At 38.8% G+C, this 24,571-nt stretch overlaps 1 protein-coding gene across 4 annotated transcripts in view; it reads right to left on the reverse strand.

Moving 5' to 3' along the window:
- Positions 1-24,571, reverse strand: part of LRGUK (leucine rich repeats and guanylate kinase domain containing) — a 50,108-nt gene that overhangs the window by 20,367 nt on the left and 5,170 nt on the right. For 3 of the 4 annotated variants that reach the window (XR_014571231.1, XM_083794940.1, XM_083794941.1), the window contains exons 6-13: positions 21,968-22,092; positions 18,810-18,953; positions 15,957-16,037; positions 13,450-13,536; positions 11,801-11,907; positions 7,456-7,575; positions 4,319-4,415; positions 3,066-3,179 (exon numbers count right to left, since the gene is read on the reverse strand). Coding sequence is in view for 3 of the 4 variants with exons in the window: in XM_083794940.1 (XP_083651066.1) it covers positions 3,066-3,179; positions 4,319-4,415; positions 7,456-7,575; positions 11,801-11,907; positions 13,450-13,536; positions 15,957-16,037; positions 18,810-18,953; positions 21,968-22,092 (875 nt within the window). In the remaining variant the exon portion in view is untranslated. The remainder of the gene's footprint in view (positions 1-3,065; positions 3,180-4,318; positions 4,416-7,455; positions 7,576-11,800; positions 11,908-13,449; positions 13,537-15,956; positions 16,038-18,809; positions 18,954-21,967; positions 22,093-24,571) is intronic. The other variant, XM_083794942.1, reaches the window with a different exon arrangement.

Genomic DNA, 24,571 nt, shown 5'->3' on the forward strand with positions numbered 1-24,571 from the left:
CAGCTGTAAACATGCCAGTGAGGGTCAGTTGAAAAATACAGACCTGAGGCTGGACAAAACTGGTTTTAGGGCAAAAAAGAAATAGTATCTGGCATAATAGACACTGTATAATAAATTCAGATGTAACCTGGGGCTGCAGACCAATGAAAAATGAGAAAGGTGTAAATGTCTATCACCAAACATATAAACAAGACCTCAAGAGGATCCTGGGAAGAGAAAGAAGAAACTATCAACACAAATATCCTTCCAGCAAAGGACCTGGATGTTGACAACTTATTGTAACTCCCCCCCAGTAACAACAGCAAAGGGAAACCACCAACCTTAGAGACCAAAGGGGCAGTGAAAGGGTGAGCACAACACCAGGAAAACAGGCAGAAACCAAGGAGTATGTGTTACAGTTTTAATTGTATTACAAATTGTGACTTTTTCAGTGTATAAATACTCTAAATTATTCTACTTCTTCCTGTAATAATTAGATCTAGACTAATAATGATTAGACAGTTAATGTTTCCATCCTATTAACAATAAATTCTCGGCTTTGCTTAAATATATAAGGTGTGCATCCTCTATTACCTTGACCTATATGAGGTCAAGAATGATCAAAGGGCTGCCTGAGTTGCAGGTGCCAATCCATTTAACACAGCTCCATCCCTTCAGTTTACAACATGGGGTTACAGAAAAGCTGCAACTAGCATTTTATCTTGCTCCCTGTGACTCCACAGCCTAAATGACTGGATAACCAGCAATAGGAGTAACGGAGAGTGGTCTCTGGCAGAGTGTACGCACCATGGTGTACTCCCATTTCTGGCAGCATAATGAGCCACGTGAGCCACTCTTCCACTATACCCTTGGCCAGACCATGCAGATCCTTCAGCTACTATCAAGATATTCATGGCCGGACAAGCAAAGGAAAAGCACTGCAAACGTGCTGTCTCCAGTAGGCACTGTGTGTCAGAACTGCAGCAGCTTCACAAATTGCAAGCGCGGACTCAGCAAGATTTTACTGTTAAAATTTGTGTCAGTCTCCTTTATCGGTAAAAGATATACTGTAGATTAAAGGGAATGAACAGCTCTAAATTTTTAGTCTCAATCCATGGACCATAATTAAAATTTCTTTTAATAGTGCTAAATCACTTTTGTTATGAGCCTAGCAGAAGATAATGGAGTTGGATAACTTCTATTCACATACATAACTCACCATTATTGTTTCTCATCTGCTAGCAGAGTCCACAGTGATACAAGACTGTGCATAATTACTACGTGATCCTGAAACTTCATTGACAAAGGAGTTTCTTAGCTCTCTGTCCATGACAACAGCTTCAGTAATATCCAGTAAAAAATATGAACACTGTCCATGTCACTGGGCTAACCTCCTTATGAATAAACATGAATTTCCATTAAATTCTCTCAAATTATTTGAGAACACATCTACTTTGTGAAGAACTGACAGTTTTAAAAGGCACCCCACTCCATCATATTTCATCTTCTCCTGTTTTTCTTCCCTTGTAAATTCAGGGTCTGCCTGGCAAGACAACAAACATATTCGATGCCTATTGCAATCAGTGGAGACTGAAGGTGATTCACAGTTCTGACAAGACAGGGGAAAAAGAAGAAATGGAACTGAACTACACAGAGATTCAAAGTAACAGGCCCTTAAGAGGACTGCAGCACTAAATTGTTGACCATTTGAGCAAGGAGCTACTAATTTATTTATTTATTTTTCTCTCTGACATGCTGCTATTCAGTTATTTGTATGTTCCTATGCAAGCCAATAAACACGTACAGACTCTTTGACGTACAAAGGATCTAAAACTCCTTACAGACACTCAGGTTCTTTTCTAAAAACTAGTTTTTCAACCATCAGTTTCACAAACAAACTAATCATCCTACAATGAATGAAACTTAATATCGATTCTTGCTTAAGTCTCCCTAGTCATTCCCCTAACTGTGGATGCACAATTTAGTAACCTAAGTCAGAACTGCAGTCTCCTACATTTATTTCTTTTACATCTCTACTATTTTTTCCCCATCTATCAAGGAGTGCAGTAGCATCCACAAACTTGTACTAAACCCCCAGAGGTAGAGCTGAGCCCTGCAAACACAGTGAAATCCAGCAACAATCAGCATCATATTTTGGGCACTCTGTAGTGTGTCTCATTCTAAAAGCTCATATAGATGGAGCTTACTTTGTAGGAAGAATTTGGAAGGAAATGAAGCCTGTCTTTCATTTTTGTCACCTCAATCCCTAGCTAGCAAGCCTTCATCTAAGATAATGAAAAGTACTTAATTAGAAAATTAGCTAAAAATTTATTCTTTGGGGATTCCAGCAGACAGGTTTTGATACTTTGTCACGACATCGTTTCCTAATGCAGCCAGACTCCTGAGATTCTGCCGTCTGTGCACATGCACCCAACAAATCTCAGAGAGGGTAAAGCAATCCCTCACAGAGATTGCATCGTTTAACAGTTCTGCCCAAAATATTGCCTCTGGCCTGCATGCATCCTCCACTGCTTCACTGGAAAGGAGAATCATGACATCCTTTTATGGGGGGGGGTTTAGTAGGCGTGCAGCTCTAGACTAGTTCACCTGTAAACTGGGGATAGGTGGAAAGAACATGGATGAAGAGCTGAGGGTACTGTGATGGAAATACTGGTGACATGATGGGGAGATTAGGCTACTGAAATTGAAAAACCTGACTAAGAAATTTTAAGCAGCCATCTGTAGAACACATCTGACTAAATGTGGGTATCTATAAAGGAAATGCTAGGTACTGTTCATGTACAGACCACAGAGAGCTACTTGATGCACGCAGAGGAGCTAAAGATACAGTTTATCCGACTAAACAACTGTATCTCCAGTGACACTAACGCAGCCCACACAACTCATCCAAATCTATCAGCAGCAGTCATAGGCTGGGCAGAAGGCCGTAAGATGTCTCTTATGCCACTAAGTTGCTATGTCTAGGCTGCCGAAACAAACCTTAGTTAAAGTGCACAATTTTTTCTCCAGCACAGTTCTCACAAAATGACTTATTCAAAGGTGGTTAAGCAATATGCAATCCTTACCTCTATTTCTAAGTGAACACACGTTGCAAGACCCTCTCTGGCAATTGATTCCACAGTGTCTCTTCCAAGGCCGTAGTAATAGCCACTGTATTTAAAGGTTGCTATAAACTTCCCCTGAAATTCAAAACAGTGAGCACAATGACAAAAGGAAATATTGTAATGAAAACAACTTCCTTAAAGGAGAGTAATCGCTGTGGACTTCCTTCTCTTTCTCTTCCAGCAAAGTTTCTCCCTGCCTAAATCATCAATACTAATGAGGCCAATGGGAGCACAAAATTTGCAGACAAGAGCAGAGAAGGGCCTGCAGGGTACGGGCTTGTGCATTGTTCATGGATAATAAAACACCAGTGCCTTGAAAACAAGCTGCTGACAGGTTACAGCTTTCATTGGTTATTCATTCACGCTGTAAAGAAAGCGAGATCTAAAGCAAAAGGGGCATCCTTCTTTTGACATTACATCAAACCATATGGCGACGCCACGTAAAACAGAAGATGCCAAAGAAAAGAGGACAGAAACAATCCTGCAAGGAGAATGCATAATTGGCCAAAAAATTTCAAAGTTAATAACTGACAACTGAAAATTTGGGTCCCAGTAGTACGTCTAGAGAAATGAAGGCAGATTATATTATTTTAAACTCCTCGATTGCTGAGAGTTACCGTTAAGAACCAGATCAGTTGCTTAACGCTGTGTTGGCTCCCCTGTTTGTATATGTACAAATAATGAGCTCTGTTGTGGCTTTCCATGCCAAAGTTTTATTGCAGGCAGCAAAAGGCATCAGAAACAGTAGCTGGAGGCACGCTGCCTTCAGAGAGGAACACGATGCTTTCAGGGGGACAGAAGGGTGATTTGCTAAACTTTAAAAGACTGCATTCCCTGCAGGGTTGCTAGAAGATTGGAACAAAAAAATAAATGGCAGTTATTTCATGAGTTTTTGCTTCTGGTACCCATACTAGATACTTGCATGGGCAAATAAGCTTATTTCTACATTATAATAGTGTCTAAAAAGTCCTGCTGACCACTATGCCAACTTAATGGTTTCTATATATGCATAACGAAGAAAAAAACAATATAAATGTACAATGAATTTCTGGTCACTGTGTATGTACTTAAGCCACATAACTGTGAGTGAAAGGGCATGCAAACAAAGACACAAACTTGAAAAAATAAAAAAATAACATCAGAGCTGGATGGAAAAGTTGAGTTCACACTGACTGTAGGAAACAGGCCTAGCAGAATACTAGTCAGGTACTCACTGTGTTCAACATTTTGTCAAATGCTTCTTGAGAAACGAAATAGTAATCAAGTCTGTTTTCTTCACCAAAGTAAGCTGCCCTGGTGGTATGACAGGGACTGGAAGATATATAGCATAATAAAGAAATAACCTGTTTTCAATCATAGAAGCAGCTATGGAATAGGAAGGGGGAAAAGGGAGAATACTACAAATCATTTTATTTTTAAGAAGAGAAGAAATATGAGAAATATAAAGAGGTGCAAATCATACCACTAATGCTGCATATTTGAAAGATTAACCCATAAATACACACAAAAAGTTTAAATGTAACATCACATTTTGGTTATAAATCCCCTCCAACCCGGGATAGCCTGAGCTGAAGCTGTCACAGTGCCCTGTAATAGAGAAATGCTGAAACCATTTTTCTCCGGTTATGTCAGCTTGTGAATGATATAAAGCAGAACCCTAAATATGGAAAAGGAGACTAGGAGTTAGGCTGACCTCCAGGGTTAAGAAAGAGATATAAAGTCCAATCTTTAAATAGCGTCCCATTATTAAGGGGAGAAACAATCCCCAAACAGGGGAGATAAGTGGGACACAAGGCAGGGAAAGTAATTGCCTGCCACCACGTACGGGTAATAGGATAAACCTCAGATATGTGAACTTATTACCAGGGTGAAACACTAAAACAAAACAGAACAGAACCAAAACAACAACAACCAAAAAATGGCTAAGACAGTGCTCGTTGCAACTTTGGATTAAACTAATTAGTAGCTCACGTTCTTAGGAAATAATATTTTGCTAATTGTTTCTGGTTTGGCTTTGTTTTTAGTTTTACACTGTAGGATACCAGGAACAGAAGTGCGATGAGGAACTCTAGCATTGATTCACACTGAGAACATTTCGTCTCCTTGACTTTTCTTGGACTATCTTGGAAAACATGGAAAAAATATATACATATCCCACCTGCTAGTATACCACCTACTAGGCTCACCCTACATTGCCACATTTTTTGCTTGATGATAATGCTACATTGAAAATACAATTATTTAACGCTTTTTCCTGTTCCCCAAGGCATGGGGACTTCTAACAGTACAATTTCTTTCGCTGTTCTTCTTGCTTTCTGAGAATTTTCCTAAGAAAATGGAGAAGTATATACAACCAACAGAAAACAAAAAAACAAAACAACTTATTCTTTTTTTTTCCCCCCTTTATATTGAGATCTAACAATGAACAAATTAATTTTGGTTCATTTATTTAAGATAGCTGAGTTATAAACCACTAAGAATTTTAGTTTATAACATTGAGCTTGACAGATCTTAATTATCACAGCATTAGAGGGTGAGACTTTTTTTTTTTAATCATGAAGATATGGCAAATGAGGACAGCGTGCTACTCATGGACTCTGTAAAATTTCACTTCAGAGGCCTGATTTTATTTTTTATTATTTTTTTAAAAAGATATTATGAATGCATCCACCTTTAAAGGTCAATCTTGAGTACTTCCCAGATGGTTTGAGGGTCCAATTTCACTTTATTTTTTGAAACACTTTTAAACGTTACAACCCTTTTTAATTGCAAGGCCATGTTTACATTCAAACTGCCAGGGTATGTTGCATGAAATACATTTTTAATGAGTGGAATGTTTGAAATTTAAAAGAGTAAGCCATAAAATTGCTTAAATCTCCACTGAATAATTAAAATACAACTTTGCTTTATGGATGCAATTTTCTGCTCTGTTAAGATTCTGTCTCTATCCCCTTTTTTTCCCCTCATGCATAAAACTTTTAGGAAATAAAATACACAGTATAAAAACAATGCTCCTAAAAAAACACACAGTGCTTGGAAAATTTCAATTGGCATTCAGTTAGTTTGTAATTTCTCATCTAGTCATTCAAAACACAGCAGTATCTTTAAAGAAAGGCAAAAAGGTATTTTTCCAGTCCCATAACTTCTCAGATCTTTTCTTAAAACGTCCTTTTGTTTTGCCAGTGTAATGACTTAATTCAGCATGTGGCTATAATCTGAGTACACTGCAGACATGTAGGCTTCTTCACCGTGGAGTATTACGTTAGAGAAGAAGGCTACTACTAGACTTCCCATCAACACGTAGGTTGTGGTCCTGATGCTAGGAACTCTGAGGAATTATTCTTGTAAATACACAAGCCCACGGTGCTTTTCTTGCAACTGACTTATTCAGTACATAGGAGTGCACAAATAGGGGTCCAAGATGTGGTAAATGCTATTATACGTATGAAAGCGTGGTCAAAGTATGATTAAAAAAATGGGTAAAATTGTGTAATTATAAAAAATAACAACAAAAAAAGAGAAAGAGGGGAGACAAAATAATTAGAATACGGGATTTCAGATCAAAGACGCATCATAGGCAGGACCTACAGAAGTTATGTATCGTGAATAATGGGATGGGTGGACACGAAGAACAGCTTTCACCACCTAATTTTAGGTGGCAGATAGCAGTGATCTAACTTAGCCAGAATTCCTATCCACTGTGTACTGAAAATAGACATACAGCTCAGGTAAATGTTTCACAAAGGGAAAATCTTCCCTTGAAAGAGCTGGTTTCTCTCCACTGAATACCCAGGAAGCCCAAGGCTGCAAGGATCCTAATTCAGGCCTTTCCAATAGGGAAAATTAGTCCTCCCAGCAGGTGGTGAAGACTGAAAGGTGCTATTTACTTTGATAACACCACTTGCAGGATAATAAACTGGTCCAGCAATTGCACTTGCTTCCTTGCCTAGCTTCAGGATGCAGCGTGCACATGCATGCTAATGTGTTTACATGCAGGTACATTCCAAAAATTAAGAGAAATCTATACATATCTAAACAGATGTTTAGGTTGAGGGGCATATGTGAGCAGAGATAGAACAGATCAATAAAAGGAGCTCTAAATGACAGTTTTTGTTTGCCTCTTTGCTGTTCACCTTTGAAAAGAACAACATAATTTAAATGGCTTTTCTTTTTAAGAAAGTATTTGATGGCTTCAGGCAATCAAGCACCGGGAAAAGATTAAATGCAAGGCAACAAACATTTATGGGTTGTCTTTAACTTTTAACTTCTTTAAAAAAAAAAAAAGAAAAAAACAGGAGCAATTTCAGCCTTGATCACTTTGTGTTCTTTTAACCTTAAGGAGCAAACTTACCCAAATCTGAAGAAATTATTGAACTGTCTGCAGATCCTATGAGTAAGCTCTCTCTTACCACAGGCTAGAGGTCCAACTAATACCAGCATGGGGTAGGGAGCATCAAGACTAGGTAGAGTGCTACAAGAAAGGAAAACAAGGAGCCATTATATTACGTACAAATAAAGTCTTCAGCAACTTTGTATAAAGCCTCTGTGGGGACTTCATCATCATTTCTACTAATCTCATCTGTCTATCACACTGTTCACATTGTTCGCAGCATAGACAAAAATTGTGAAAAGTGTGTGCTCAGTTTGATACGTTCCAAACACAAAAATAGCATAAAATACCACATTAAAGACCCCTGGGTCTCTTTTGCCAAAGGAATAATGTTATGTGTACTATAATCTTCTCTGATTTATAGTCTTTTCTAAAGCTCCCTCTGCAGTTACAGTATTGCTGGGTTTTGTTTAAGAGTTTTCCGACTCTATTGCAGGGATGGTAATATTTTAATGATCAGGATAATAAGCCTGGCATGAACCTGGACTCAATCCTCCAAACCTTTATGCACTCCTGCATATAATCTTGCTGACTTCCATGGCCTTGCCAGATGAAGGTGGCAATTTGTAAAGAGCTCTTCAATTCAGTATAATGAGAGACACCAAGACCCTTAAACTCCTCCGAACACAAATAACACTCCAATGAAAGAAAGCAAAGTGTTGCAAAAATACAAAGCCTTCACTTAGGCTCCATTTTCTCCATGCTGAGCAGATGGTTAGATCACCAAATTTCCACTTCCAGCTGTAAAGACTAGAATAAATGGCATTTTTGCACTTCTGAAAGTCCAGCAATTGAGGCATCTAAAAATGGAATGCAACTTTGGACTCTCATTTTTAAATTTCAGCTAGACTGTAAGACCATGCCACTTGATGACGTGTCAGAAATAGTTGGAATCATTTCAAAACCACTTAGTTTTAACTAATGAGTACCTTTACCTTGATTTAAATTTTCAAGTGGAAGAAAAACACCTCTGTGCACTAAGAGTACATTAAATGTTATTTAAAACAGGTGAATGTAAATTCCTGAAAACAGATTTTCTTTCTTTCAACTTTTCTCTTACAAGTGCCTAGCTCCATAAGAAGTAATGATAATCATCCAATACAAGCATGGGGGAAAAAATCACAGTAATGGCTTTACTCCTATTTTAGGTGCAGCAAAACAACTCTATTTTCTGCCTGATTATATGTACGTAATAGGGCTTGATGTTTCAGAAGTACTACGATAATAATGCAATTCAGTCTCCTAATTCTCCTGTGGAGTAGGTAAGTGCTATCCTCTCAGAAGAAATAGCAGACACACCTAATAAATTGACCGGCTCAAGGCTGTACACGTGCTGTTACTAAACTGTAAAATGAATCCAGATCGTGGTCCGGTGTTCCTTTCTCTAGACTATTTTAAAGCAAGACAGCAGCAGAACCATTGGGAGACCGAAGGTATTTTTCTTACTGTGCCGATTGGTGACATTTACAAAACAACAGGCAGCATTAGCACAACAAGTTTATTAGCACAATATACTTGGGATTCTAATTCCCTTTAAATAAATTCCCATTGCTGGAACAGAGGAACACATCCTCAAATTCCTTGGGTTTATTATCTCATGGAGAACATTTACATAATTCAATCTCTCATTACATCACCGCTTACTGATTGTCAAAAGGTAACCTGAAAGCTCTGGTTTTCCTATAACTTGTAAGCAGATTGTGGCAAAGAGTCCTTGGCTCATTTGATGTTCATCTTTCAACTTTTTTTGACTTTGGGGAGGAGAACAATACACTGCTGTGCAAGATTAATAGGTTTCAAGGCCAGAAGGGACTACTGTCATCGTCTAGTCAGCCCCCCTCATCGCACTGGCTACAGGATTTCCCCAAGTCGGTTCTTGTTTCAAGGAGTTCTGCTAGAGCATATTTTAATTACAACATTCCCGTTGTGGAGAATTCTTGGTACCCCTGGTAAATTGTTCCACTAATTAATTACCACCATAACTTTTAACAATCATGTCCTATTTCTTCTCTGAATGAATTTATCCTTGATAGCCAGACACCAAGCCTCTTCACGTGCTTGCCCGATAGACTGAAGAGCCCACTGTTATTACACTTCTGCTCCCCACGTAGCAGTTATAACTAAGTCAAGCCTCTTTTTAAACGTCACATGCATTTATAGCTGGGGTAAAATATACATAATATTGTGCAGTGATGTGTTGTCATGCAATTAGAGAAGCACAAAGCACACAGAGAGGGAACGGCATAAAAAACTTAATGTTTTCTGACTGGGGCATGCAACAATATCACTTTTTCCTTTGACTTCAGTCTTCATTTTTAATGGAAATATTACTAAACAGAATTAATTATAATCTCATCTAAAAAGATAGATGCAAATGAACTATACCAATCTGGTTCCAATAGGCATTTTATAGTGTAGAAGACTAACTCATCATCATTAGGAGGATTTCATTAATGACTGTGTTGTGTGTTTTCCAGCTGAGCATGGGCAAACATTCAAGGCATCATTAACAATTTTGGTCAGTACCATAAATACTGGTCTGCATGTTTACATGTTTGCATATATAGTCCCTCTGATAGGAGACAGAATTGTTTTTTTTTTCAGCAACGAAGATGCACAAACACAATCCAATAAACAAATATTTAAATAGGGGCTATGTCTGCACTGGAAAAAATCCATGCCTTCAGGTAAAACTATTGTGTTTTTTTTTTTTTTTTCCAAAAAATAAAAATCTCCAATCCTGCAAGACAGTCAATAACTGCTTGGCATTTTTTTTTTATAGGCTGAAGAGCCTTCTCAGAGCTATCATCGCCACAGGGAGGGTATCTATCTTTCATCATCAAGCCCATAAAAAAAAAAAACACAAGACACGCAATACAGATATTCTAAAAATTTAAATTGAGTTGCTAAATCATGAATCTTAATCATGAATCTGATGTGTTCAGTTTTGGACCCCTCAGTACAAGAAAGACATTGAAGCCCTGGAACGTGTCCAGAGAAGGGCTACGAAGCTGGTGAAGGGCCTGGAGCACAAGTCCTGTGAGGAGCGGCTGAGGGAGCTGGAACAGAGGAGGCCACGAGGATGATGAAGGGGCTGGAGTGGAGCCAGGCTGAGGGAGCTGGGGGTGCTCAGCCTGGAGAAGAGAAGGCTCCGGGGAGAGCTCCCAGCGGGCTGCCAGGGCCTGAAGGGGCTGCAGGAGAGCTGGGGAGGGACTCTGTGCCGGGGGTGTAGGGATAGAACAAGAGGGAATGGCTTTAAACTGAGGGAAGGTAAATTTAGATTAGATATAAGGAAAAAATTTTTTACTATGAGGGTGGTGAGGATGTGGAACAGGCCGCCCAGAGGAGCTGTGGCTGCCCCATCCCTGGGGGTGCCCAAGGCCAGGCTGGATGGGGCTGGGGGCAGCCTGGGCTGAGGGAGGTGTCCCTGCCATGGCAGAGGCTGGGATGAGATGGGCTTTGAGGTCCCTTCCAACCCAAACCAGTCTAAATGGTGCTAAGACGGGCTGTTGGGCACAAAAGCTGATCTCAACATCCACTGTAGTTGATGTAATTGCAAACCACAAATACGTCACAGTATCTTCCATCAAGGTGCGTCAAAGCACCTTCCAGACTTTTACCAAGCAAATATCATAACTCATCTGCAGAGCAGCACAGTATGGTGACTTCCATTTTCTAGATGAGAAATGAGACAGAGAGAAGTCACCTGGCATGACAACAGCAATGTCAGAAAAGGAACATTGATTTGTCTCTCCCTTCTGTGCTTTAAATAGCAGTCAGCATCATCTCCTCCCACAGGCAAGGACTTCCTTAAGTACAAACTTGAAAATTTCACCTTATGAACAGAAAACATACCCCAAAGCCACAAAATAAAGCCGCTTTGCTCACAATGGGATGCCAGTAGTGCAAAGAGGAGTAAGCAGGATAGGAAGAAACGTTTTACAGCTCTCTTCTCTCTCAAGAGACTTTCAAATTGCCTTTGGGTATTGATAGAAATTTTCCATCTTTCATTTATGGTGTAAATGACCATCTGTTTCAACAGATTGTTTAAAAGAAATAGAGTTGTGGACAATCTGTCTCAGACTTCAGAGGTGAATGACTAACTTCATTTTATAATCAATTTCAACCAAACAAGATTTGCCTAATTTCCAGGCTGCTAAAAAATATACCGTGGAACATCTCCTCTTCATTAGATTAATTTAAAGGTGGGAGAGGGACAGAAAAATGTCCCTCTAAATATGACAACATATTCTGCTTTACTTGAGTGCCACCCTCAGGAGCAGACGTGAAGTGGAGGTAAGCTTACCTGTCAAAGATTCGCTGGGGCTGCAGCATGCTATACATAATCTGAGTCATATGATCGTTAGCAGCGACAACTTCTGGAGGAGGATCATATTTATTCACAGCATCAACCTGTTTCCAGAGTTTAGGAGCAAAAAAAAAAGAAGAAGAGTAGTGATGTAACTGTTCCCTGCTTTAATATGCTTCTCAGATCACTATGAATAACGATGGCCTCATGTTTATGAGGGTCAGTCTTCATATTTGGCTTGTCTATAAGCCCTCCACTACATAAATCTTTTCAGGAGATTTAAACACAATTTGATAGATGGATGGAAGGCAGCCAGAAGTAGCTCACCATCATTAATATATTCAACCTTTTACTGGAAAGAAAACAGGATGCTATACAAGATACAAAGTAATTCTGCTTAGGTTTTAATTATCCATTAATTTATATCCTTTCATGCTAGTGGAAGATGCCAAACTAAAATCTTTAGGGACTGAAGCCATTCATTTATTCGTTAGAAGAGGAACAGAATGGGCATTAATAACATAAGCAAACTGCAGTTTTCTCCTGACAACGCATTTCTGTCTTTCCTGGGAGGAAAAGCATTCAAACTCCAAGGATTCTCCCCATTCATTCTCTTAAAATTCTGTTGAGGGTACTGACCTCTATTGGGCTGTATTTATTTATTTTTATTATTAATGTTACCCACTCCTAGAATATCCTGAGGAGAGGATTTTCTGAAATAACTTTAATCATCCAAAAGTTAATGCTCGTCTAGATCAGTCATCTAGGCTTACTTTCACAGTCCATAAAGAAAGAAAGATTTATTTAATGGATTCAGAATGTTGTTGGAAGGAATGCAGACTGACACATAAGAAAGAATAAGATCAACATCTCAGGTAGGCGGGGTAAATTACACTCTGATGTCATCCATTCTCTGTGCTCATGATAGCAAGAGCCTGGCATGAAATGTGAACCCTGATACTTATGCAACTACGAGCGATGAATTTCCTTGAAGGACCACTTTTTGAGAATACTTCCTTCATATCCAGCCCCAATTTACAACCTTTAATCCCAACAGTTCTAGCGTGGCCCCCAAATGGCACACAGAGCAATCAAATTATACTAAAAACAGCACAAGAGGAAATGGTTTCTATTCCAATAGAATGTTACTGTAAGCAGCCTGAGGATTTATTTGGGGTTATTTGTAAAAAAAGATTTTACAGAGAAAGCTGTATGGAGTAGAATTGGAGACAAGCATCATTGGAACTTTCAGAGTTCACTTTTCAGTACACAACACTGAAAAAGAATAACAGTATTTTAGAGGTAGCACAGTGGCTGGCACATAGTATTTCATGAGCATAGCTTCCTGTTTAGATTCACTAACTGCTAAACAATGGCTGCTAAGTAAGTATTTCTTTATGAAACAAAGCTTTTAGTAAGTTTTGTATTTTTAAATACTACAAAAGCTCCAGAAATTCTGTAGATAGCTTTAGAAGCTTTAGACAGCTAGCTTTAGAAGCAAAAGTCTCTGAATTTATAGTCTATCTTGTAGCCTGAAACATGGGAGATTTGTGACAACCAAATGTGAACAAACCTGATTTGCATGCATGTTTTTTTGGATTCGCATTCTTTATTTAGAAAAATTCCAGAATGGTATGCTTACGTACCTTCTCTTCCACTGAAATCTTCTTGAGATCCAGTTCTGTTAATTGTGGCAACATGAATATCACCAAGAGCCAGTAATCTGTTTGCTCCTGAAGGAAAAAGTTTCCACTTTGACATAAAGTGCCTAACATCATCAGTCTAATATTTAATTTCCATTGGCTAACGTTAAACTGGCCTTAACATATTGCAATATAAAAAGCTTTTTACCCTGAAGGATGTCAATACACTGTACGAACAGACCCCCCCTGCATAAGTGTAGCTTCTGCAACAAAAGCTAATAGCTGTTCAAAAGTCTGCAATTACATTATTCAAAAGGTCAGGATGGGAGTTTAAAAAAAACAAAAAGAAAAAAAAACACACACCACCAAACATACTAGAACACCAAGAAAGACTTTCGGAGAACAAAAAACATTATCTATACTGGACTATGTAATAAACTATATCTAATACTTCTGACCTTAGAAGAACTATAGGAATTTAAAAGAGAATTTGCATTATAAATTCACTGTTATACATGCTTTTAAGTCTGAGACAATAAAAAAAGAGTCATTAAAAATCAAATAAAAAGCTGATACTGATAACTGAAATTCAAATGGCAGTATTAAGATGATGTTTGGGTATGTTACTAAAATAGTAATTTAAAGGAATGGGATGAGAATCTGCTTAGGAGAAGGTCGTCTAAACAGAAAAAGGGTTTCAGACTGTGGAGGAGGCCCAGGACAGCCTGCTTCAGGCATTTTTCCTGCTAATTTCATTGTGCACCACAACTGATCATTCTCAAGAAAGTCAATGTAGAACTGGCAGTTACAGGAAGGAGAAGTTAAACCCTTAACATTTTTCTTCTGACACAGGAAACATCTTTGAGTGAGGTTTGTGAAGACTGTATGATGAATTTTAATTATAATTCTTAAATATGCATTTCACAGAGGCAAAGGGTGAAGTGTATTGGATTTATGGTGAGGTTTTGTTAGCAAGGGGGCTGCAGGGGTGGCCTCTGTGAGAAGACACCAGTGGCTGTCCCCATGTCAGACAGTGTTCCAGCTGGCTCCAAAATGAAGCTGGCCAACACTGAACCCACTCTAAAGATGCCTCTGTGCTAACATATAAGAAAGGGTAAAAAACACTGCATAGCAGTTATGAGAGAGAAGTGAGAAAAATGCGAGAGAAAACCCTGCAGACACCAAAGTCAGTGAAGAAGGAAGGGGAAGAGTAGGGAGGTTCCCTGCAGCCTGTGGAGGACCACATGGAGCAGATACCCACACTACAGCCCATGGGGGACACCACACTGCAGCAGGTTACGTGCCCTGAAGGACCTGCCTCTCGTGGAGAGCCCATGCTGGAGCTGATTCCTGGAAGGAACTATGTCCCATGCAGGACCCTTGCTGGAGCAGTCTGCTCCTGAAGGACTACACCCCATGGAAAGGAGCCATGCTGGAGCAGTTCTAGAACTGTAGCACACGGGAAGGACCCACACTGGAGCACTTCATGAAATACTGCATCTATGGGAGGGACACCATGCTGGAGCGGGCAAAAAGTGTGAGGACAAAGGAGCAGCAGAGACAAAATGCTGTGAACTGACCACAAGCCCCTATTCACTATTCCTCAGAGGAAGGAGGAGAAAGAAGAGTCAGGAGTGAAGTCAAGCCAGGGAAGAAGGCAGAGAGGAGGTGTTTTATTTTTTTCTTACTATCCTATTCTATTTTTAGTTGGCAATAAATTAAATTAATCTTCCCCAAGTCAAATTTGTTTTGCCCATGATCATAATTGGTGAGTGATCTCCCTGTCCTTATATTGACTCACGAGCTTTTTCATCTTTTTTCCAATCTTGCTGAGGAGGGAGAGTGAAAGAGCAGCTTGGTGGGCACCTGGCAGCCAGCCGAGGTCAACCCACCAGAAGTTCAGACAATTTAGAAATCACAAAAGTCAGGACGGAATCATCTTTGATTATTCAGGACAAATTATAAATACAGTTGGTATCTCTGATATTGTGTAAATGTCACTGCCATTGATAAAACGGATGTTTAACTCATTGGTTGAAGAGTAACATGGGAGCCATAAAAGAGAACTGAATAAATCCTAAAGAAGAAAAGCAGATACAGATTCCAGAGACTCATGATTTTATAAGGGTTACTGTTAAGTTCCTTTGAGCTTTTCCCACAAACAAGTCTGTACCTTCAAAGCAAAATGAAAGAGGGTTCTCTTACCAAACAAAAATCATCGCATACTATGAATACGAAAGTATAAATGGATCCACAAGCAGAATTAATCAAATTCATGGATTTACTGTATTAAACATGATACATTACAGCATTCGTTCAGGAAGTTCCCAGAGAAAGGTGGGTAACCATGCCAGGGGAACCATCCTTCATTATTGCCTTGTTTCATCTACTCATTCCCTGAGATGACCTGGTCACTCTCAGAGACAAAAGGAAGCTAAATGGATTATGGTGGGATCCAAAAGACCAGCTCTAGGTTCATATTTTTTGCTTTGTCTTTACTCATTTCTTACCTGTACAGGATTTTTTAAAAGATTTAAAACTCTGAGGAGCGGCAGATCTTGAATACATTCAAGTTCACTCAGTTCAGCAATCTAATTAGTGACAGAAACAGAGCATAAATTAGCAGCAGAATCCACAATAACTACAGGGAAAAAAAAAAAGAAGTTTTTTGATTCTTGTTCTTAAAATGTGGAAATAAAAAAAATCATTATACTCACAAAATGGGTATACATGTTAACTGCCTTCAATAAGGCACTTTGAGTCACAAAAGGCAGACAACTTGGATGTTAGCTGCAGAAGCAATATAACAGGCAGTAATTTCGAACCACCTGTGTTTTTCCAGTTCTTTCAAATGCCAAGCCATAACACATTTAGCTTTTATGTGGCTGATGTGCTTAAGTGAGGCAATTCTGCGGTTATATTTGCGCTTCATGACTAGCACAAAAAATTCCTTCTAAGAAGAGTTTCTTTTCATTGGAGCTCCAGTTCATCCTAACTTTCAGCACTTAACTGAAAAGCGTCAGTAGAGTTGTCCTTGCCTCTATTTATGTCCAGAGAGTAATGCATCCCACTTAAGGACTCGTGCACAAAGATCTGCACTCAGCCACTTCAGTGAACTATTAGAAGTTAAGCGTTATTAATTGAAGTTTGAGTGCCTGAAGCAAAGTCAGGCTAGAAGCATTCATACTAGACCCTGAGTGAATAGTTGTAAGGCTATCAATTGAAACAAAATGGATCAAAATGGGTCATGTTGCCTCGTTTTAGCCACCTGTAAGGTAGCCCAGATCAGTCACTTAACACGATTTTATAATCGGTGGAGAAAGCCAGTTCCAGAGACCATCTGATCCACGCTAGGCTGGGATGAATTGCCTGTTTTCCTTCCCCTGCTGAAAGGCTGAACCATCCCTAACTTCTAGTTGGCTTATGTAAGGTGTCTAAAAACATAAACCTTGATGATAGCCTAGACAATATTAATTTTGAGATAACAAGCCCATTGCTGAACAATTTTGGCTAGGTGAAGTGTCATTTGGGTGGATTTCCTAGTAAAGTCATTGAACGCCAACAGCCCATATCTGAAAATCACCAAATAGATATGTGAGAGAGAGATTCTGCAGATAAACCCATTGTGCCCATTTTTGAAAAAATCAAGCACTTGAGATCATTCTGGATGGTGGTGAGCTGAAACAATTCAGATTATTATAACTCTGAAAATTACTTCCCTACACAAAAAGCTCCACCAGAGTTCAATAAACCTTTTATATCAGGACCTGAAATAGCATTTAGCTTCTCTCTTTATGCAGGGGTCAAAAAACATACACTTTTTGAATTCAGACATTTTAATTTATCACTGAGATTGTGTTTGCTTTAGCATTGTAGTTTTAGCCCTGGAAGTTTTATGTTTTGGATGTTTTTGGTGGGTCACAACATACATGCCAATGTCTAGATAATAGGCATCTTGCCCCTTACTATCAGCTAAAAAGGAAAAATGAAGAGCACATTGGCCCAGCAGAGACAGCACGTGGGATGGCTCCAGGCTGAGGGACAATTCTACTTTGTGCATGCAGGAGAGAAGAAAAATTTGAGTGTTTTGTCCTGTGTTTGCTCACAGGCCCTTCTGACCTGCAGAATACCACATCCACCCAGCTCTCCAGAGACATCAAGTAGCTGGCATCTTACTCCCACCGCTGATGGGGGCAGAGCAACCTAACTTTACATGGGAACGAAGAGTTCCAATGACAGGCTTAATGCAGCTATTTCAGACCGACGAAAATTGAGGCTTAAGCAATTGTGCCAATATTCTCTTTAAATTATTCTGCAGAAAGAAATGTTCGAAAATTGTGACTCATTAAACAGTTTCAATAACATCATTAACAGAGGTAAATTTTGATGAGGCAAAATTAATAGCTTTTGCGTGCCGTAAAGAACAGTGGAAACTATAAGAGGTGATGGAAGTGGTGTTATTAATGCTATTAACAACCACACCATTAGTTAGTTTCCTGTCTTGTGCAATTTTAAACATCGATGTACCTTTAAATGTCAACCTGAATGCACTGTGAGAAAAAGAATTCAGAGCGTATTGTATTAACTCCTGTAAACACATCTTGCAAATGAGGAAAAATGACAGAAAATGTTCCATTCCTGGTTTATATTGTTATTTCTTATTTTCTTCGATTTCTTTTTTCTCAGGCAGATCTTTCTTCGATGTCAAAATGATTCATGAATTGACAGTCTTTTCAGTGAGAGACTCTGGAAGCTCAATATCAAAAGGATTAGGTATATATGGCTTGGGTTTCAAAACTCAAATACAAATGAGTTGGATTGTGTCATTGTAATTCCAGTGAAAATTCTGCTGCATAACAAAAGCCACTTTATAATAGAGTACACACTGTTCTGCCTTACAGAAACTTTCCAGCTGAGAGCTCAGAAGAATCTGTGGTCATAAAATTGGGCTGAGAGATATTAGCATACCCTCCTGAGGCCTGGCAGTAGAAAAGCTGTGATGTAAGTAAAGATCCTCAAGAATAATCAAGCTGAAAAAGCCACATACTCATCCCTATCATATCCACTCAAGGGAGTACTGTTAGTTCTTTACGTATGTGAGCACTAAATACTACCGAAGTGCTACTTACATAAAGATAATCCCATCTAGAGGTATTAAGTAAGGCCTGAGGAATACACTATTAATCAACACGTGAAACAGTGCTGGAGTGAAGCACCAAAGGAAAAAATGTCATCTTTCCTAATGTTCATGGCTTGTAGTGTAAGATTTTTTGTTTAAGTCTTCAAGGGATAAGATTTTAGGGAAAAAAAGGAAATAGGGATGCATTCTCCGAAAAAGTTGAGATCAGTAATAAGATTGTTACCTGGTTATTCTCTAGATTGATCACCTCTAGCAGATCATGTTCCTCCAAGCCTTCTAGACTAGTTATTTTATTGTTAGAAAGGTCCAGCTTCTGCAGAGTTTTCAAGCTGTCCAACCCGGTTATCTTCTCAAGCAGGTTAGAGCTCTAAAAATAAAGGAAAGCACACGAATTCTGATAAAGTTCTTCAGATCAGAAACAACATTTCTGAGGAAGAAATGAGTTTATTATTGAGAATCCCATAACAAACAGGTCTTTTATGCATTAGCCCCATCTTCATCTTGAGATGACATACTACAGCTTTCCATTCTGCTCAAGGAAAAAGGAATCAACTATCTTCCGACTAACTTACCTTCAACTTACCTTGAATAACAAACAGCAAGAGACAACAGCAGTAAAAAGAGCTTGAGCATTCTTTCAAAGCTGACACTGGCTAAAGGATACTCTTGCCAATATCAAACTCAAAATTTAGAAAATAGATATGCACATAAAAATATAGAATACATATACATACATGCATACAATTTCCCTCCGTAATGATGGTTACATTTACACTTATGATTACAGAATAAATAATGAAAATATGAAGGTAGAACAATACAGTACTGTCTTCTTTGGACTACAGGCACTCTAAAATACCTCTAGGATACACAAGTTCATTAATACATAATAAATGAAGGCAGACTATTTACTTTCGGTGATGGCGTGCACAGAAATATTCCAAAAAAAACCCCACCACCTCTACTGTAGGTTCATCTAGACTCTAACAAGGGAAGTGACCAAGCCTTTGAGAATTCATAACTGACTATTATTGTTTTACATTCCTCCCAAACAAGGTACAAGATAGAAGGCCTACATTAATCACTGGACACCAGATGGCTTCATTTCTCAGGGCCTCACAAATCATTTACTCATTCCTGCTCTGAACTCCAAATAGTTATAGCATGCTAGGTTCCGTACTCATCTTTGTCCCATTGGCCACATGTACCCAGATGGCCTCTCAACATGATTCTCTCCAAATAACCTTGCAAGTTATATATTTTTCCATCAGCATCACCTTGTGCTGAAAGCTTAGAAGCCTCATATTCTATTAATAAATATTTAGGAACTATTGAAATAAATAAGCCAGCTGACTCTAATGTTAATCCAGTTGTCTGTCCTTGACATTTTTCCTGACTTTTAAATGTTTAATTAGGTTATTAATAGCATGGAGGCTCTCTCTTCTCTTCCTGTACTTCGTTAGACCTCTTTAATAACATACAGCTCAGAGCTCTAGTTGCAAAATGCTATGCAAGAGGTACACATAAAATTTTGTGAACAAAAGGGATTTGTGCGGAGATCCTGTTTTGCTAAGCATAAAATTCCTAAGAGTCCAGTTCATTAAAGCTGCACTTGTTATTTTTTGCAAACACAAGCAGAATAGAGGCTTTTTGGTACAGCTAGGCAGTATTTACAGTTTCTGAAGTCTTTCTTCTAAACTTGAGACCTTTACTACTCTTTCATCCTAAAAACCTCAAGGGAAAAAAGAAAGGAAAGCTGAATCAATGGGAGGAGAGGGGGATGGCTGCTCCCATGAAAAAGAGGAACTGCATCTTATTCTAATTAGTAAAAGAAAACGCTATGCTAAAATCTGTCTATTTACATAATTTCCACATGACTATCTACTTTGCTAATTAAAAGAGACAAGCAGTTGGATAAATAATCATATCAGCATGTAAGAACCAAAACTGAAGAACATGTTCATATTAATAAGCCTTAGCTGTTAACACGATCTCCAAAGCATTTTACAAAGCAGATAACCATTACTAACAGAATTATTATTAGGCCTTTTAACAGATGAGGAAATCAAGGAGCACAATGGTTAAGTGGGTTCCTTTAGTTCTACTGAAGAAAGTATTTAGAGAAAAGATCTTCCTGTCAACTTAGATTTTCATACTCTTAGAGTTCATTTCAGAACTTTCAGACATGATCTTGCCAATCTGAGTTAATCTTATTCACCAAAAATAAGAAAAAAAATAACCAGTTTCATTCCCACTGAAGTCATTAGGTAGCTGAAATATAAAAGTACTAAAAATATGCTGCTGAACACTTTTGGAATATATTATTTAAAACTCACTACTGCCCACTTTTAAATGTGAATACCTTTACAGAATATCGAAGTGGTAAAAACTACAAGGGACAATCAGGCATTGATGGGCACAGACCTTACTTATGCCCTTCTACATAATTACTACAGCACAGAAAAAAAAATCTTTAAAATTTTAAAAGGATCGAAACAGAACACTTCTATTCTTGAATAAGGGATTCATTCACTTTACCTAAAATATTTATGTAGGTGCTTAACACTAATGTAGCAAATATGAACATATTTCTATTTATAGCTTTTTCATCCTCAGCTTCAAACTCCACTTAAATATTTTTAAATTACTGTTATAAAGTAAAACCTATTGAGATGTAGACTTGTATTTTTATGGCAACTCAACTGCATTAAAAATAGTTCTTCCCTGTGGTACTCTGCAACCTCTATACTGATAGCCCTCCCTATTAAGTAACTTGAAATGATTTAGAAGAAAGGGCTGGTATTATTAAGGATGTTTTACTAACATGGAACTGAGGAACACTGATAAATGCCTTCCCAAGGCCCATAAAAGAGCAAGATGCACACAAACAAGTGTAGGCATTGACAAATAGAGGTCTATACTGAGCTAGTTATCCTCAGCAATCTTCATAACCAAGAGAGAAACAGCCACTTCCAAGGCCTGATGCATCTTGTGTTAATGTTGATGTCAGCAGTTGGATCAGAATAGCGGAGTACTTTAAGCGTCCATTTCTCTCCACTGACTTTTGAGGTGGCAGAGAACAACGAGCTCAAATGCAGTGGTCTACACTGAAAAAATCTGAAGCCAGATGAGATAACTGCCACTTAAAATCTAGAAATACACCCTAGAAATGTTGTATGTCAAAAGATACACCCTAGATATCAGATGACCCTCAGTGCTCCATCCTAACCCATGTCATCCTTTAATTCTGTATTAATAAAAAAAAGTGTGTCCCATATTACACATCTTTGAAACTTTGTTATGTAATTGCCTTCACATTTATTAAGGCATTAATATATTGATAAAAGACTGGCAGGAAAACAACAAGAAATACTTTCTTACCAGATTGAGTATTTTGAGAGGTAAATTCTCAAGGCCACCGATTGCAGTGAGTCTGTTGTGTGACAAACTAAGATGAGTCAGGCTACGACACTTCTCCAGCCCTTTTATCTCTGCTATGTTGTTAACTATACAGAGGGTTTGGAATTCAAGGAAAATAACTGGATGCAAAAATCTTTGCGCTAGTTAGCAGCTAGTTAGACGGTGGGGCTGAAGTTCACGGTACGGGGAGCTGGACATCGAACACTTCACGCTAAAGCGTTTCAGATCCCAGCTGCTCGTACCCAGCCCTACTCTGAAGCACACTGCCTCCTTGTCCGCGTGACGCAGCTTCCCGTGGGGCTGCAGGGTGACTGACTTCACTGAGCCAGCCAGAAATATCCTCCCCTCCTTTTTGGTGGGTCTTCCAACTTGGATAGTTTCTGTGACCTGGTCTGTAGCACAGCCTGGCATAACGGGGGAAGGAACTTCTGTCAGCATCTTGTAAAGCCACACTGTAAATCACTGGTCTTCTCATCAGATGCACATGTGCAGGTAAAACAAAAGAGTCTTTACGTCTTTTACTTCAACTGGGCACCAGTCTTTGTAAGCCAGCTGTGTACAGGCAGATGGGTGAGCCATCAGAGGAGGGCTTGGCCTTTTTAAGTTTGCAGAGTACTTAACTCAGTACGGCTTCAAACTGACCTTGACATCCAACCGTCGTACACAAATTATCCAAGTAATAATGGATGTTTGTACTTGGTGGGGCTATTTCACGCTAAGTTATACTGGTTCTGTACTGGCTGCCTGTACTGAAAGGGGAAAACGTGTTTTAAATTAACAATAGAATCAAAAGCAGTAGTACAAGTCAGTAGGGTTTCTCTCAAAGTCACCTTTAACATGGTCAGATTTAACTTTGCAGATTACTTAAAAAAAACAAAATAAAACAAAAAAACTTATTTCATTTGAGGACAATCTCACAGTGCTCTTAGAACAGGATGAACTACAGAGGTAGCTGTACATCCTTCTCTGCTGAACTCAGACAACTCACATCAGGCACTTAATTGTTTGGTGACTGAAGTTAGACAGTAAGAATTGTACTCCTATTGTAAGAGACCAAAACTGAACTAGTTATATATAAAAAAACAAGAAATATAACTGAGAACAATAGCCAGAACATGCAGGGGACAGAGAAATGCCTTCAGGTGATCACAGAAGAAAACATTTTTAATTGACTTTGAGATAACGAACTCTGCCTGCAAAAAGGGACCAGTTCTCATTCACGTTTCTTATCAGGCAGTAGACAAGTTATCTGGATTTTCTTCCTTCAGTCTGAAAGATATCGGAAATCTAAATGAAATGTAAGCTTAGACAGGGCCAGTATAATCCACTTTAATAACTGTGACCTAACTCTTTTTTTTCCTAACTGCCTTCTTACGTTGGAACTTAATTACACTCTTCCTCTATGTTCTACACTCACAAGCTGAGATGGGAAAGGAGAGGTGGAGAAATGAGCTGGTAAGCAGAGATTCATCTTTTCAAAGGACCTCACTCCAGGCTGTCTCCGACATTTAGGAAAGAAACCAAAGCCATCCACAGGCACTGATAGTTGACAGATATTCATCGATCTGCACGCAGAATGGGACGGCTCCTCTTTCAACTGACGAGGAAAAATCTGGGTGAGCAATGAATTTGGGTCAGTATGAATGAGATCAACAGATCATTTACTGCCAGTAAACACAAGCACCAGCCTGTTGTGAGACAAAGAGCTTTAAGCCACGAGCATCAATATGAGGCAGCAAATTGCCCGGCACTAAGAATGAATATGATCAGTTTTATTCTTCTAACAGCCCGCTATAATGCCTAGTAAGCTATTATTGCCCAAGCTGTCTCCCTCTCTGGTTTGGGCAGCCACCTCCTTGAAAACTCATTTATAATCTTGTCAGGTGTGCTTGTATGAGCACCTGTCAGAAAGAAAGTTGCAATGACCTTACCATCTGCATTGTAATTAATTTAAATATGGTAAGAAATGCTTAGTTACTGTAAATGAGGAAATACATGCCAAACATTTCCACTAGTGCATGATATTTATTTTTTTATTTATGGATTACAAAGAACAGCTTGTTTTGTCTGCCATGTCTTCCGTGAGGAGTGCTTGACATGGGTTAGGAACAGTGCCACTTTACTGTCCTAAATTCTGCACTCTTTCTTGTCTGCTTCAGAGGGTCCCATTGCAACTGTATGCGTGAAACAGTTTTTCTCCCCATTACATTGGCATCAGTGCAAATGAAGAAATTGAAGGCGGCACACTGCTGCATTCAAACCAAGTGAAGAAATACAGATTCTGATCCACAATACAAATCTCTGATCTTTTTTTCTTTTTCATTTTGTCATATGGTTTTTGCTCCGAGACAGAAAATTAGAATTGCAAAGGAATAGTGTCTCAATGCCATTTCCTGACAAGAATCACGTCACCTGCGCACCTTTTAAAGCGTGTGAATAATGTAACCTGGACACCCTGCAAATACTTTATCTGTTCCTACATGAAAAAGACATTGTATTAATATCGTTTGGTAATGGGCTACTTCAAGAACGAGACAGGAAAAAAAAACGCAACAGCCTGCTGTC

This window comes from Anser anser, assembly GCF_964211835.1.
Source record: "Anser anser genome assembly, chromosome: 1".
Classification (NCBI taxonomy): domain Eukaryota; kingdom Metazoa; phylum Chordata; class Aves; order Anseriformes; family Anatidae; genus Anser; species Anser anser.